Source organism: Liolophura sinensis, chromosome 11 (genome assembly GCF_032854445.1).
Source record: "Liolophura sinensis isolate JHLJ2023 chromosome 11, CUHK_Ljap_v2, whole genome shotgun sequence".
Taxonomy (NCBI): Eukaryota; Metazoa; Mollusca; class Polyplacophora; order Chitonida; family Chitonidae; genus Liolophura; species Liolophura sinensis.
Genome location: NC_088305.1, coordinates 1688674 through 1706811, shown reverse-complemented (window position 1 = coordinate 1706811; position 18138 = coordinate 1688674). Strand labels below are relative to the sequence as shown.

The window sequence follows — 18138 nt, the reverse complement described above, 5'->3', positions numbered from 1 at the left end:
CTTCTTAACAGGCCTACATCCACCTTATACGCTGAGAAACATGTACCTTATTCACAGACCTACATCCACCTTACACACTGAGATACATGTACCTTATTCACAAGGCTACATCCACCTTACACACTGAGATACATGCACCTTATTCACAGGGCTACATCCACCTTATACACTGAGATACATAAACCTTCTTCACAGACCTACATCCACCTTACACACTGAAATACATGTACCTTCTTCACAGGGCTACATCCACCTTACACACTGAGATACACAGATCTTCTTCACAGGGCTACATCCACCTTACACACTGTGATACATGGACCTTTTTTAGAGGGTTACATCCACCTTACACACTGAGATACATAGACCTTCTTCACAGGGCTACATCCACCTTACACACTGAGATACATGTACCTTATTCACAAGGCTACATCCACCTTACACACTGAGATACATGTACCTTTTTCACAGGGCTACATCCACCTTACACACTGAGATATATGCACCTTATTCACAAGGCTACATCCACCTTACACACTGAGATACATAGACCTTCTTCACAGGGCTACATCCACCTTACACACTGAGATACATGTACTTTATTCACAAGACTACATCCACCTTACACACTGAGATACATGGACCTTATTTACAGGACTACATCCACCTTACGCACTGAGATACATGTACCTTTTTCACAGGGCTACATCCACCTTACACACTGAGATACATGTACCTTATTTACAGGACTACATCCACCTTACACACTGAGATAAATGTACCTTTTTCACAGGGCTACATCCACCTTACACACTGAGATACATGTACCTTCTTCACAGGGCTACAAGTACAAGTTTATGTTGAACCTGTATGCAAATCATTATATCACTAATACGGGAAATATCTGCAGACAAACATATTATTAGGCTGTATTGAACAATTTTATAGTCCACTCATTTGATTTCCTTTAACCCAAATGTCTGTGTTATTTTGTCCTTCAAGATTTCACATCAGCCGGATGTTTTCGACTGTTTACGACTGTTTAAAGAGTAATAGCATCAGTCACGGCACATTCATTATCATCCACATCGTGAGCACACGATGCCAACATCTTCGTCGTGGTTACAGTTATGAGTGCCCAAGCCAGCGGATCTACATTGCATGATGCTCACTTCTCGACCGTTGCACACGACGTCATCCAGATGGATGGATACGTCGTTGGCCGCCTGCCCAAACGTGAGCTTCGCCTTGGTGGCACCGCCACAGTATCCCATCTGTCTACAGACGACGATCGCTTCTTCTGTTCCAAATGCGTCGTCACAGATCGTTCCCCATTTGCCCTTGTACATCACCTCCACTCGACCTGCCGTCGGCTGGGTACCATTTACCAAACGAAGGGAGCCTAAAAAATATTTATTTATATATTTAATTATTCATTTATTTATACACCACACAAAATGTTGATCACCCAGTGATTGACAAGCATGCACCACAGAAAATGTTGGTCACCCAGTGATTGACAAGCATGCACCACAGAAAATGTTGGTCGCCCAGTGATTGACAAGCATGTACCACAGAAAATATTGGCCACCCAGTGATTGACAAGCAAGCGCCACACAAAACGTTGGTCGCCCAGTGATTGACAAGCATGCACCACAGAAAATGTTGGTCGCCCAGTGATTGACAAGCATGCAACACAGAAAATGTTGGTTGCCCAGTGATTGACAAGCATGCACCACAGAAAATGTTGGTCGCCCAGTGATTGACAAGCATGCAACACACAAAATGTTGGTCGCCCAGTGATTGACAAGCATGCACCACACAAAATGTTGGTTGCCCAGTGATTGACAAGCATGCACCACAGAAAATGTTGGTCGCCCACTGATTGACAAGCACGCACCACAGAAAATGTTGGTCACCCAGTGATTGACAAGCATGCACCACAGAAAATGTTGGTCGCCCAGTGATTGACAAGCATGCACCACAGAAAATGTTGGTCGCCCAGTGATTGACAAGCATGCAACACACAAAATGTTGGTAACCCAGTGATTGACAAGCATGCACCACAGAAAATGTTGGTCACCCAGTGATTGACAAGCATGCACCACAGAAAATGTTGGTTGCCCAGTGATTGACAAGCATGCACCACAGAAAATGTTGGTCGCCCAGTGATTGACAAGCACGCACCACAGAAAATGTTGGTCACCCAGTGATTGACAAGCACGCACCACAGAAAATGTTGATCACCTAGTGATTGACAAGCACGCACCACAGAAAATGTTGGTCACCCAGTGATTGACAAGCATGTACTACACAAAATGTGATCACCCAGTGATTGCCAAGCATGCACCACAGAAAATGTTGTAACCAAGTGATTGACAAGCATGCACCACAGAAAATGTTGGTCGCCCAGTGATTGACAAGCACGCACCACAGAAAATGTTGGTAACCCACTGATTGACAAGCATGCACCACAGAAAATGTTGGTCACCCAGTGATTGACAAGCATGCACCACAGAAAATGTTGGTCGCCCAGTGATTGACAAGCATGCACCACAGAAAATGTTGGTCGCCCAGTGATTGACAAGCATGCAACACACAAAATGTTGGTAACCCAGTGATTGACAAGCATACACCACAGAAAATGTTGGTCACCCAGTGATTGACAAGCATGCACCACAGAAAATGTTGGTCGCCCAGTGATTGACAAGCACGCACCACAGAAAATGTTGGTCACCCAGTGATTGACAAGCACGCACCACAGAAAATGTTGATCACCTAGTGACTGGCAAGCATGTGCCACGGAAAATGTTGATCACCCAGTGACTGGCTAGCATGCACCACAGAAAATGTTGGTCGCCCAGTGATTGACAAGCATGCAACTCACAAAATGACCAGCTTCTCTTTGGTCAACCACTAGTTGAGCAAAGAGAAGCTCGTCACGCCTGTATATTAGTGCGAAAAAATTACCAGTAAATGACCAGGTTTTTTTTTCCAAGTAATTCTAACAAAGTAAATGTGATGTCAAAATGAAACAGTTTCATGGATGTGGACGCCATTCATTTTCTGTTATCATATTTGTGGAAAGAGTTGTGTTTTACGAACGATATACGGTGTTGACCCACATGTACACTAGACATACAACACCAAAGTTTATCTTTTTCTTACCCTCTTGTACAAATGTGGCGCCTCGGATACTCTCAATCACAGTCTTGGCTGGACACAGCTCATTTGTTGTTATAAGTTGTTTGATGGACTCTAATCGTCCCGTTACGTCTAAGTCAGCCAGTAGTGATTCGATGCCAGCTTTATTTTCATGAAGTTGACGTAGAATTTCCTGGCGAAGAACTGTGGATATATTTCGTGCAGTCTGTTCAATCTCGGTTTTAAGATCGGTTTTGTACAGGTCTAGAACATGAATGATGTCATCAACGACGGAATAATTCTGCGTCATCGTGATGGCACTGGGAACCGCGGACTTCCGCTCGTTCAGCCGGGTTACTAAATCATGCACCGTATCAACCGACGCTTGTTTAAGTTGATCATTTACACTGTCGATCTTTCGTTCACATATCTCTTCGAATGACACGATATTTTGCTTCATTTGTGACTCTAGCCTGTGAGTGGCGGCATAGGTCTGCTCAATAGGCGACATTTTAGACGTCAGTAACGAGCTGAGTGGTCTGAGCATTGTGCTGTTGATCACGGAAGTAATTCTTTCTATCGTGGATGTTAGGTTAAACTCCTCTCTTGTAGTCGTATTCTGAATCACACCAAACAACTGGGAAATCCCGTCCGACTGGTTGAGTAAAGATACACGTACTTCATGTTTCACCGCCTCCAATTTTAGGCCGACGTTCGACTCCAGACTGTTCACTTGTCTTCGAATATTAAATTCCAGATTGGTCGACATTTTGCCAATATTGTCAACGAGATCAGACTTCCACGCTGCAAAATCCTCTCTTAGCTTCCCAGCCGTGTCCGTGACCTTAGATAACTGGCCTCCCTTAGTTTCCTCCAGTTTCCTCACTGCCAGGGACAAAGTTTTAGTCTGTTTCGCTAAGATATCGACGGTGCGTGCCATTTGCCGCAAAGTGGCGCTATCTGCACAGTAGTCAAAGTCTATCACTGTTGGTTGACAGTGGGTCCACGTGACCACTGTGGCAATGACCACAACGACGGCAGGTTTGAAGTTACACATTGTAAACGTGAGGTTTTCTGCAATGAATACGAAAGAATTATAATATTATATATTAGCCTATTTATACCAGTTGTCTCTCTTAACCACCTTTACAGCTAAAACTTGGTTTGTTTTCTATGCATGTCTGTATGCGGGCCTACATGTATGTTTCAACAAACGTGACAGAATGACGGGAGGGGCCACAATTGGTGAATTGAACACATTATATTGCGTTATACACAATAGTATTGGAAACAAGTTCTGGAATACTTAGCAGTTCCTCTCCCTAATTAAGTACAGTGATAACTAATTAAAGAGAAGAATGGTAGATGATTAAGACACAAGTTACAAAAAAGACAACAAGAAAGAAACAACACTGCTGATCACAGAAAATACAGCATACAAAATAAATAAAACAGTAATAGAACAAAATTGCTAAGGCAAGACTGAGAGCTGTTTTCGTGTAATAAGATGGACGGAACACTTTTACATGTACATGACGATAGTTACACCTCTCGCTGTCACATCCGGCTCAAAAGTCTCACTGTAAGACTTCACTTGTATAATACCCGATAAACATAAATATTGTTCAGCAACAACTACACTTAAGAACTAATCTGTTAATTTTAACAGAAAATCTGTTCTCTGATTGATGGTAGAATGTATTTTGCTATTGCAACATATTATTCTGTTCAATATAACACACATATTCTATTAATTCAGCACAGGAATTCTGTTCGAATAACAGGGTATTATGTTGAACATGACACAGTATTATGTTATAATAACAGAGCAAATTCTAGCATCACTGAAACAACTTCAACAGATTCATTTTGTCGGTGTAGGCGATGTCAGTATATATGTGTGTATGTTTTGTTCACAAATGATATGTTGAAAGCAAATATTGGAAACCTGGCATCAGGTTCCGGAATCACATAGCGATCTTGGACTTAAGTCTAAAATTTCAGTCATAAAATTTGGTGTGTTCTTTTCCATTATTTTACCTGAAATTTGTGGCGAAATAACTTATCCAGAATTTATGTCGTCAAGCAACATTTTGACCTTATAACATAAGAAACGACAATTTTAAAGCCATTTGAAATTTTGACTGTGCACCTCAATTGTGTTTTCCTTTTGTATCACACAGTTAAATAGCTTTATCCAAATTAGGTTCCAAAAGTCTTGTTACTGTAAGACTTGAACTGCAGGCCTATAATACCCCATACATATAACCAATTGTATTGAAAGCCTGCAACAGGTTCTCCAACATTTTATGAGTCGTTAATTTATTTCTGTGTCTCCCAATTAAACAGCCCATAAAAAATATGGGACCAGGAGACAAAAGGGGGACGCTTTAACATGTCCTAAAGTAAAAAGATTAGCGGCACGTGATCGTTTTTCATACAGTTACGATGCCGCTACATAGAACAGTTTCAGCGCACATTTATTATTACAAAGAGAACAAACAGTAGAAGGTTGTCCTAAATATATATATATATATATATATATATATATATATATATATTACTGGATATATATATATATATATATATATATATATATATACACATAGATAGATAGATAGATAGATAGATCTACTGGGTCCAGTACGTGTTCTTCAAAAGCATTCTAAAAAAAATCAAGAATTCCCTGTTGAAAAATATTTGCTTCCTAAAGGGGGGAATTCTAGGCAGTCACTCATATCAGTGATTCACGAGTGAATAAGCTGGAAGCATAGACTCTCATATACTACTGCCTGTTGCACGTTCGCTGTACACTCAACAATTGCTCATTGGAACACGGCAGATGCCACGAGGTTGTGGTTGAAGCAGAAGGATTACCAGCAGTGAACCATCCCCCTTAACCAAATACCTGGCTTACCGTCTGGCTTAAATGAAGTCACAGGTAGTAACGCTAGCAAGTTTAACAGGGGAATAACGATATGGACCTCAAATAATATACAGCTCAGGTCTCACGGTCTCATGGTAGCAAGATTAACTTGAGAACAACGATATGGATTACCAGTAATATAAACCTCAGGTTTCACGGTCTCACGGTCTCACACTAGCAAGATTAACATGGGAATAACGATATGGACTACCAGTAATATACAGCTCAGGTCTCACGGTCTCACGGTCTCACGCTAGCATGATTAACATGGGAATAACGATATGGACTACCAGTAATACACAGCTCAGGCCTTATGGTAGCGAGTTTAACATGGGATTGACGATATGGGCTACCAGTAATATACAACTCAGGTGTCACGGTCTCACGCTAGCAAGATTAACTTGGGAATAACGATATGGACTACCAGTAATATACAGCTCAGGTCTCAGGGTATAAACTACCAGTAATATACAGCTCAGGTCTCACGGTCTCACGGTAGCAAGTTTAACATGGCAATAACGATATGGACTACCAGCAATGTACATCTCCGGCCTCAAGGCCTCACGGTCTCACGCTAGGAAGTTTAACTTGGGAATAACGATATGGATCACCAGTAATACACAGCGCAGGTCTTATGGTAGCGAGTTTAACATGGGATTAACGATATGGGCTACCAGTAATATACAACTCAGGTGTCACGGTCTCACGGTCTCACGGTCTCGCGCTAGCAAGTTTAATTTGGAAATAACGATATGGACCACCAGTAATATACACCTCAGTTCTGATGGTCTCACTGTCTCACGGAAGCAATTTTAACTTAACATGCATCATGCCTATTAGAGATTTTTGAATTTATGGTGGCTATAAAAATCAAAAAAGTACTTCGTGCTGGTTGAGAGGTCTGGTCGCCTCGGCTGCAACTTTAAGTCAGGAGGTTTATTATGGACGTATACCGAAGGCGGTGGTTTCCTCTAGGCACTGTGGTTTCCGCCACCCATATACCTGACTGCTCTCATGAACGTGAAAAATGCGTGAGTAAAACATTCACGATCAATGGCAATTTTTTTAAAAAGTCTAATTTAAAAAACAAAATTTCGTTGAATTGATTAGTTGATTGGTTCAAATCACAATTTGTAATTTTTTTTTAATCAAAAAAAAGCTAATCATGGTATACATATATATAAGTGTACTTACAGTTTCTGGAAATGGAAAATTGTCCCGGAATACAATAGCAGTATGTACGCAGAAGACAAAATGAAGTGTCGAGTTATTCACGCGACTGAGATTGTGATACTTCAAAATATGTCACAGTGGCTGTATATGTAGACCTGCACACAGAAACTTCCTGTTTAGGCTCTTCACATTTCGCAATGTCCCCACTTAGTTATTCTTGTTTTTGAAATCTCAGCTTTGTCTACTGCAATACATGATGAGTCATGAAGAACCAGCCAGGAATTCTCTTTCGTCCGCGTTCATTTAAAACTGAAAGCTCTCAAATCGTCAACCACAACAAAGTGGTTTCTCTTTGAAGTTCAGTGTCTGAAATGTTGGACCATGGTCTGTGCACAACGGCCTTTATTTGAGTATCCAAACTGCAGCGTATCCCCTTGTCCAGCGTATTCGTACCTATTTATTTATTTATGTATTTATTTGATTGGTGGTTTACACCGTAGTCAAGAATATTTCACTTATACTACGGCGACCAGCATTATGATGGGAGTAAACCGGGCAGAGTCCGGGAGAAACGCACGACTATCCGCAGGTTGCTGACTGACATTGCAACGTAAGACCGGTGAGGAAACCAGCCTGAGCTGAGCTTGAACCTACAGCGACCGTATTGGTCAGAGACACCTGAGTCATTGCGCCGCGCTGACACGCTAACTACTCGGCAACGGAGAACCCGACGTTCTTTAACTACCTGGTTATCAAACAAAACATTCCGTGGATTATATAACCTCCTCGTGTGTCCGTCAGTCCCGCTTTCTGTCACTACGTCAGTCCGTGTGTCCGTCAGTTCGGTTTTCCGTCAGTCCGTCACTACGTCAGCCCGTGTGTTCGTCAGTTCCGCTTTCCGTCACTACGTCAGTCCATCTGTTCGTCAGTTCCTCTTTCCGTCACTTCGCTAGTACGTGTGTTCGTCAGTTCCGCTTTCCGTCACTCCCTCAGTACGTCAGTACATCTGTTCGTCAGTTCCGCTTTCCGTCACTACGTCAGTACCTCTGTTCGCCTTTTCGTCAGTGCGTCAGGTCGTCAGTCCGCCTGTTCGTCAGCTCGGTTTACCGTCACTACGTCAGTCCGTCTGTTCGTCTGTTCGTCAGTAGGTTAGTAAGTCAGTACGGCAATCCGTCTGTTCGTTAATCCGTCTGTTGTCAGCTCGGGTTTCCGTCACTACGTCAGCCCGCCGAGAAACAATTTTGCTGACTCTCATTCAAATCCGTTTGCCATATATTCAGTTATATGACTTCACCGTGACAATTTACAGATTGGACTTTCGCGATCATTTTCACTTTGACATAGCCATTATCCTTTGACATAGCCACCATCCAACTCGGTCAGTCCGCCAAGCATCCAACCTGTGAGTTCGTCTCTATCTTTTCCACGGAATGAACTATCAAGCTTTTGCCACTTGTATCTTGTCCGTTTAGCCGGACTTACAAGAAGCTGTTGATGGCGTTCTTTAGTGAAGGTCTTACATGATCTTCGCTGGAAACCGGTCGCCATCTCGCAGTATGACATATACTAGTATGTCAGTCGTGGCAAAGCTTGTCAGTGACTTGCCAAATGTCGGTGGTTTACTCCGGTTCCTGTAGGTATAAACTGGTCAACATCTTGTCAGTGACAAACTCTTCAATACGCGGTCAAACAACAATCAAATAAATAAATGCCTTCTCTTAGTACAAAGCGAAAATGTTTCAGCCAACCTGGAAATGTCCCAACTGAAAATGTCCAAGCTGAGCTACCACTCACAATCACTTAATCCGTGAATCACTTAATGTACACACCAACTTCAGTCGGCCAACCTACAAATGGCCCAGCCAACTAAACCTTTGCAAACGAAATATTCAGTGTGTCATCTTTAAAGTAATATTTCTCCAGAGTTCATTTATTGTAAATGTGGTGGCTTCTGACGGTCCACAGGCATATGGCAAATGTCTATATACACAAATACTCTAATGCATATTTACTCCGAAACACTTGTCACGAGTTTGGAGCCTGTGAAATAAAAGTTATATACACAATGAAGTGTTGTGACGGGTGATATGAACTTGTGGTTTTCGAACACTTGTGTTTAAGTGACACTTCACCCTAAGTGAGCCAGCTGTTGAAGTTTGACTTCAGGACACAATGGTGTCACTTGACGCCAAGTCGAGGGTCTTGCACGCGACACTATGGTGACCGTGCTAAATTGTTTGTCATCCGACTATACTTTGGAGTTACTGTATCAATTAACGCTTCTATGTTCCAAGAACCACAACCTTGGAATGAAACTCGTACCTTGGGCAAAACATCCTCGATGACTGTTACAGTAAGCAATAAACCAGGCACTTAGGAATTGAAATTGAAATTAATACTGACAGCGAATGCCGGTTCCAGTGAAAGTAAATTTATATTTATTTGTTTAGTGTTTCGCCCTAATCAAGAATATTTCACCTATACGACGGCGGCCAGAATTATGGTGGGAAGAAACCGGGTAAAGCCCGGGGAAAACAAACGACCATCCGCAGATTGCTATCAGACCTTAGCACGTATGGACGGAGCAGTGGAGAAAAGGACATGTAAAACTCAATGGAATATTAAGAGAAAAGGAAGTGAAAACTGTCGCCAAATAGCTTTACCTTATTTTTAGATTTTTTTTTTTCACTGAATTAAATGCAGCCAATCGTTGAAATTGTAAGGTGAGCCTTGAGACCAAATTGCCAGTGACACAGACTGTTACCTCACATCACCTTTTTTTGTTCTTTATATTCAGCTGGAGCAGAATATATCCATATTCAAATCCTAGACCAGTGATGTGAAATTATTATAAACATCACTGCATTTTTCTTTACCTAATTCTGCTTAAGCCATCGTGCTTGCGGGTGTGTAATTTGCTACTGTTAAGCATTTACATAAACAGTTAGAATATATCCCAGGGCCCAGTTGTTCAAAACTAGACTTAATAGATTTAATACCAGATTTAACTTTAAGACAAGTCTTCAATTTTGTACTTAGACTAAAAATGAAAGTTTTTCAAGCATACTTTTCCAGCTGTCCATCTGATGAACCTCAATTCAATTTTAGCTTTCTTTGACATTTTTTAAAACTTTGATATAGAAGACTGCAGAATAGGGACATTAAAACTAGAGCAACATCGATTTTCTCACTGTGATAGTTGGGAAATGAGGGCAGGCATAACCCATAAAATCCGGCTTATTTTTATTTAACTTGCTTCTGGTAAAGCCATTCATCCCCGTTATTCTAATTTTTTTTTTCTCATCGTTTTCTTTTATTGTCCTGTAATTTCGTACTCAAGAAATTTGCATTTATAAGGCAGGGATCAAGTCCGTGGGTGGGTACCGTAATAACCTCCCCGCCATTCAGCAATGCTACCTGACATCTGACCGGATCTGATCTGCTCCAGCCGAAAAACAACTCAGATTGACCAAGAAGTAAACCACTCGTCCCATTATTCTGTTAGGGCATCCGTGGCTCAGTTGGTTAGCGCGCTAGCGCAGCGCAATGACCCAAGAGCCTCTCACCAATGCGATCGCTGTGAGTTCAAGTCCAGCTCATGCTGGCTTCCTCTCCGGCCGTAAGTGAGAAGGTCTGCAGCAACCTGCGGATAGTCGTGGGTTTCCCCCGGGCTGTGCCCGGTATCCACCCACCATAATGCTGACCGCCGTCTTGAGTGCGGCGTAAAACACCAGTCAAATAAACAAATAAATAAACATCATTTTGTTGTATCAAACACAAATCTTTTAAAATATAGCAAAAGAAAATGATCATAATAATAAGTTAAACAAACTCTTCTGACACTGCTGTATGCACAGGAAAACGCTATGATTGTTTTTTTTTTAATAATACTATACTTTATTAATGGAAATATAAATTATCATCTCAGTACACGCTAAAAACAACAATGAACTGATCAGCTGGTTATCCATAATGTGAGGCACGTGAGAAAGCTGGTTAAATACAAATAAGTGCATCACGTGATATGCAGAGTTGTCTTTAGGCTTATTCGCGATTCTCGTATTTCAAAACAAATTTTTTTTACAACCTTCGAACAGTAGATACTTTTTCAGATCATAACACTCGCATTCTCACTACAGCGTTTAACATGTCCTATCAAGAAAGAATAACACTTGGGAAATGCTGACATTTCAACATGTGCCTTTTAAGAGTGAAGCTGATAAAGTCGAGGTCTCGAATCTCTCTCTAACTAGTTCGACTACGACATTGTTAGGTTAGAAGTTGTCTCGATCACCCGCTTAAGCAAGTGAAAGGGTCAACGAACAAAAGGTTAAGCAGAAATTATAGAAATTATGAAAATTAAATGTTTTGACATCTAAAAAGTTAAAATAGGGAATCCAGCGTACATTTTTTATTCACGATGAAGTGTGTTCAAATTGTGAATACGTAAAAAGCGTTATTTCAGTACAGGTCTTAGACAAATTGTACATCCGGGAGACGTTCAGTTAAACATTTTAACGTAATCTAAATTTAATTCAAGTACAAAACCGCAAAACAAAAAAAAAACAAAAAAAAAAGACAAAAAAAAAAAATAAATAAATAAAAATAAATAAAAAAATTAAAAAAAAAAACAAACAAACAAAATAAGCAGATAGCCCAGACCCCATAGCTAAGTGCACTTCGTATCTCTACAAGATATATTATCATAGTTAAGGACTTAACTAAAGGAGTTGCATGAAACTGGCCCGGCTCAGTTGTAGGCTAAGTCGATTATTGCTACCATAAAGGCACATGGTAAAGACGTAAATGCTATTTCGTCTTCAATAGTTATGATCAATTTCGTCTGAAAACGACTGCGTCATGGAAGAAGTTCACTGAAGGGCATGGGAATAAAGGTCTATCAGTTAAGTATGAAGACAAATATCCGGTACGGTCAGATTATCTCCGATTTACAGGTGACACAAATCACGTTCAACATTAATGTCCGAATCTAGTCAAAACATGCAGACCGTCTTGTGCTCTGTCTCGGGTTTGGAACCATATTGCGAAATCTCAGTTCAAAGTACTTGTGTTACTGAGACTTCTGACAACTAGAGCAACTCACGAAAATGAACTTTAAGCTTCCTCGCTCTGCTTTACTGTTGTAAAACCGTTATTCTAATGTAATTACCCGTGAAGCAGTCCTTATGATTGGTCAGATAGAAAAAGTTCTGGTATTAACTGTAGTTGCTCAATGAAATTGCTATTGTCTGTGAAGAGCTGTAGAATACAGTCCTGCATAGGGCCGCTTGCATAGAGCGATTGTACGCCAAGATGGCTGTAACCATGTGATGACACATGTTAAAAACAAATGTTGCCATGGTAGTTACGATCAACTTATTCTACGATCACTCTGTGTAAAGACGCCTCTGCTGACATTACCTTAATACAGAATGCCTTAACAGCGTCACTGACTACGCCAAGTGTATTTACTTTTCTTCTCTTTCTGTCCCTGAAACTTTCTTCTCTGGCGCCGCGACAGACCGCTCAGAGGAACACGTCGGGGCAGACGACAAACCGACATGTCATCACCGTCCTCGAATCTCAGCTCTAAATTCCCGTTATCCACGCGCAGACTCGTCGGATTACTGTCCAAGCTATGCGTGCCACGTCTCACGAAAATCTTGGCGTTCTTGTACACCGCCATGTCGATGAAATGTGTCTGAAGACGCAGGTAGGACGACAGTGGCGCCATCTTGAGGAACTTTGGCCCGCAAAGAACGCTGACGTCGCCCCTGTTGGTCTGAGAAATGGAAATATCGTTGATTCTGACGCGGAAGCTGCCGTCATCGTTGTGAGTGTACTGTGCGTTATGAGCCAACTCGAGGCACTGGGTGATCCAAGCCGGACCGTATCCAGAAGACCCGAACAGAAGTGACACGGAGTTATCCTTCGAGATATCGCGAAACTCCGGCATCGCCTCTTGCACATCCTTGTAGTCAAAGCGATAGCATTTATCCCCCTTGGCGATGAGAATGTTTTCCGTGCACATACGCACTCTGCGGTCGTCCGAGAGGTCTACTTCCGTTGTGGTTCCTTCGTGACAGACTTTGGCGTGAGGATGGTATAGACAGTTGGCGCCTCCACGGCTGTTGCTGGCTATCACGAGCTTTCGCTGATGGCTGACGACACGTAACGTCTTGTCGACCGTAATCTCCACAGAGACATCGTGTTTAAGCAGCACCGTGATCAGACCGGCCTGTGACACGTAAACGCACGGGTACTGAAAGTTCTGCGTCTCCTGACTCGAAGCCTCGAGATAAGGTTGTGTCTCAAAATGACACTGGTTCACGTCGCCTTGGGAAGGAACCGTTACTGGCCACATTGGCTCGGACGTCTGTTGTCCCGCGTAGTACTGCTCAGGCGTGTACAACCCACTGGTATTAAACGGAGCAGGGGTCGGAAAATACCCCTGTTTAGCCATAGGGTGATACGCCGATGTCGCAGGGCTCGGCCAAAGCGACTCAGTGCTGGTCGCTGGGTAAATTTGCGAAAAACTTGGCTGACAAGATTGCTGTGGAGGAATCCACTGCTGTTGTTGTTGCTGCTGATTCTCCTGCCACATAAGTTGGTAAGCAGGGTAATGCATTTGGGGCTGCTGATGGCAGCCGTAGGTTTGCATGTACTGGTTAAGTTGCAGGTCTTGAACTGTATTGTTTTGCCAAGGATGACCAAAATATGTAGGAGCTTGGTTGGAAGCATTTCGGTAAAACATCACTGGTGCCCGATAGAGGTTGACAGTTTGCTCATTATGATGTAAAGGTGCAGTTGCTACTGTTTGTTCCACGGCGGTTGGCTCACATTCTGTTTGTTGTTTCACATCCTGCGGGTCGTTTTCGCTTTTACCATCCACGATTTTATGCAAGTCATTGCCAGAATTTCGCATTTTATTGTCATCATCTACCGGCTTTTCAGCTGACTGATTCTGTACGTTGGCACTGCTTGTATCCCCCGAGTCGAAAGAAAATTCTGAATCCGTTATCTCCAGAGTAGAAATCTCTGGAAGGAGAGACGTTTCTTCCTCGGTAACGCAATTCTCCATCAGACTCAGGTTAAGGGAATCCATTGTCAAATCCGTGAAGGTGTCGTCTGCATCAAACTCATGGTGTTCCACACAACTCTCTCCGTTTGAGGCATTGGATTCAGTAGAATCCGGTGCTTGAGGTGTCGAAGCCGGAGAATCGTAGATGGGATTAACAAGTTGTGATTCGTCGTCGTCCTCTTGTACTGATAACTCTGTTTCTGACATCGAACTCGTTTCATCGGACAGGGAGCAACACGAACGTCGACCGTCACCTATCATTCTACCATCATGGCCTTCCGACAGACTTTCGACAGTATCGTCATCGCTTTGGCTGCTTTCGTTGCTGTATGGTTCACACTCGTATAACACCTGTCCATATTCTTTCCGGATGTCTGTCGTTTCAACAGGAACACCATTGGTTCCTGACAACGCCCCATAGCTATTGTCCACTTCTCCGTGAAAATCCTTTTCCATCCCAACAACAGCGCTTCTTGACGGATCTATCTGGGCATTCGAATTGTGGTCAGAGACATTCCGGAGTCTGTCCAATCCATCCATTTCGACATAGGCTTAGCCTATGATCACTTTTGAATGATCATGTGACCAGATTTACTGGAATCGGTAGAAATTACACACACCGGCGTATTTGTCCGTCGGCATTGATTGTATAACTGCCCTCCCTGTTAGGCGTCTTCTAGGAGCTGTTGACGTCACATAGGACTATATTGAGAAATACTGAGGCGTAACAAGGTTATTTAACGTTTTCCAGAACGTTTCAACGCTACGTGGGTTAGTTATATATGGCTTTAACGTCACAAAGGATCGTTCGCGAAGGCATGCCGTGTTCAATGTAAAGCAGTCGAACTCTTTAGTGAGGCGGTGGTTTCTTGTCAGCAATGCTGTTTCATGACCGTTACGCAAACTGTTTTCATTTATTTCATTTTTGTTATTTGGTATTTATATCGCCGTTGTCAAGAAACTGACGAAGATCTCTATAATATCTAGAAATGAAAATGGCATCTGAGGGATCAGTTTGACTGTAGGCATAAGCCGCTCTAATAGTGACGTCACAGAGCACCGCAGTAAAATTTCTCTGTGACGCTCAAATTGGGTGCGTGCAGATTTTTTTCCCGCAAAAGGTGGCGCTAGTCTGAACTAGGACATGCATGTCACAATTCTTTTGTTGCGTGATGCAAAACATAGCTCTGTGCTGAAGTTTCATCTGTGACGTATTTGGTCTACCCACTGTGACGTATTTGGTCTACCCACTGTGACGTCCCACGTTTGACGCTGCAGTGGAATTTCTAGCGTCACTGAAATGACGCGATCCGCCCGACTTCAGACTTCTGCCAGTATTCCATTGCGACGATTGCAATCGAACAATCTTTAACCGTCAATGGACCTTTCCGAACTTTCGCTGAGGAAATACATATTTAACCAGTCATAAATAATATTACCACACATCGGACAACTTCTTGTCCCACATATTAGTGCCATATGCTTGTTTCGTATAGATATGGTGACATGGCAATAAAATGGAACCCGACAAATGCCCGCCAGCATGTCGAAACTGCCTCGCCGGTTGCTACTAAAACTCCTTCCCGCCTGCAACAAAGCGGTCCAAAGCTAGGAACTCTTGTGTTCTTTCCTTTATTTACAGAGCCACTTCAGTCCCAAGAGACTCCAGGTAGAAATATTAAACTGATGTGAAAAATATGCCATGTGGAATATAGCTAGCACCACGGTTGAAAAAACATTTACGCTAAATAACGCTATTTAACCCCTGTAAGTGAAGAGTTCTGAGAAACAAAATCTTCGGCAGTTTCCGTAATATTTTCCTGATGTGACGTGAACTGGGGCCGTGAAAGATTCAGCATTTGAGAACCTCCCAAATATACACTCAAAGACTTAATCTGTTAATTTTAACAGAAAGTCTGTTGTCTGAGTGATGCTAGAATGTATTCTGCTATTGTATTTATTTATTTTATAGGTGTTTTACCGTACTCAAGAATATTTCACTTATATGACGGCGGCCAACGTTCTGGTGAAAGGAAACCGGGCAGAGCCCGACAGAAACCCACGACCATGCGCATGTTGCTGGGGACCTTCCCACATACGGCCGGAGAGGAAGCCAGCATGAGCTGGACTCACAGCGACCGCGTTGTTCTGCTATTGTAACAAATTATTCTGTTAAATACAATACACAGACACAGAGTGTGCTTGACAATGACTGCTAGAAACCTGCGGATGGTTGTAGCCTTCCCTTGGGTTCTGCCCGGTTTCCACCCTCCATAATGCTAGCTGCGGTCTTACAAGTGAAATACATGTATCATTGAGTACGGTGTTAAACTCAAATCAAATCAATAGAAAAATACTTCGGCCAATTATATAGCTTTTCTTTACGAATTTAAATTACCGCCGTCAGAAATAAGTGAAATGCATTAGGCACTAATCAAATAAATAAATAAAATTGTTTTTGATTATTTTTTTTTTTTTTGCTGATGGATCTGGTGAGTTTATTGTTTGGCATCGGTCGTACAAGATAAAGATTTAAGGTCAATAAGATATGAGCTTTATATGCCATGTCGTTTTCCCTCATTCATAACCCCACATGACCAACTTGGGTATGTGTGAAACACTTTTGGGTGTACCGTAAAAAGCTACATGGAATGAGGCAATGAAAGAAATGGTGTCCAAAGTTTTTCGCTTTCCGACAGGCCTATTTACAGTTTAAACAATAATTTTTTAAGTTGAGCTTTCCTCCAACCATAAACTCATTGCTATCGTACGTGAAAAAGTTTTGAGTTTGGTGTTAAACAGTCGAATAAATAAATAAATAAATAAATAAAAATGTGGCGAAATTAGCGTCAAATCTCATACGTTTCGTCCGAAAATGTCATCGTATTATAATTCTATGTTGATTATTTTCTAAGGCAGATTAAAATTCTAATATGTAAATGAAAATAGATTGAAGTGTAGTTTTTGCTTCTCACATCCGCAATGGCACATTTATACTTTGTCTTTTCATTTATTTAAAGTTGTTTGTTGTAAACCAAGCTCTCAAACTTATGGCCATGAAGACAGTGAGAGGCTGGCGCCATGCACATGCATGGGATTAAAAAAAAACGTGCTATAGTCTATTTCTTTTAGAGACTCGCCTATATTCAACTGTAAACACCAGCCATATTCGCTACCAAAATTGCCTTTAGCCAGTGACACATAACAACCCAAGCTATACACGATGACATCTTGAACGTCCATATCATTTTAAACAAAATGCAGTTAGAATACTTTTTCTAATTCATAACGTTAAACTCCGTGAGCTTTGTTTCTACACCATGAACTCAGTGCCTCGGGTGACATCATAATTATTCAAAAGCATGTTGCATGCTAGACAGTGGGCGTGAGGAATGATTTGTTTTGCAATGGCTGCACCAACAATCGGTTAGAACAAACTCCACGCAGTAAGACAGCCTACACTACTGTTCCTGAGAGTAGACTACATGGCTTAATTTCCGAACATCCACTTCGAAATCCACACCGCCATGAGATCATATACTACAAGAGATAAAAATAAAATCCCTCTATGAAGGTTAAGGTATCATACTAAAACGTTTAAACAATTTCAAACATGGCAGTGTCAGTAATAGAGTTTACAGTTAGGTCTATAGCAGTTTGAATAACCCACTTTCATAAAACTTCGTAAGTTACATTTGTCGTAACTTTTTTTTGTAAAAGACGTTGTGTAGGTTAGAGTACCACAAGGAGACTTTATTTACGAGAAAAGTTACGAAAAACTGGTTTACGAAGTTTTGTGTAAGTGGCCCCTGTA

The 18138-nt window shown here is 41.8% G+C and overlaps 1 protein-coding gene across 2 annotated transcripts; it reads right to left on the bottom strand.

The window, feature by feature from the left end:
* Positions 1-931: 931 nt before the first annotated feature.
* On the bottom strand, positions 932-9084 carry LOC135478001 (uncharacterized). Of its 2 annotated transcripts, none has more exons than XM_064758249.1 (3): positions 8992-9084; positions 3169-4218; positions 932-1402 (listed from the first exon to the last, which is right to left on the bottom strand). In XM_064758249.1, the coding sequence occupies exons 2-3, from the start codon at positions 4199-4201 to the stop codon at positions 1080-1082; spliced, it is 1356 nt and encodes a 451-aa protein (XP_064614319.1). In that variant the 5' UTR covers positions 4202-4218; positions 8992-9084; the 3' UTR covers positions 932-1079. The 2 variants fall into 2 exon arrangements, with proteins under 2 accessions (XP_064614319.1, XP_064614318.1); XM_064758248.1 differs by lacking the exon at positions 8992-9084 and adding an exon at positions 7265-7338.
* Positions 9085-18138: the final 9054 nt, after the last annotated feature.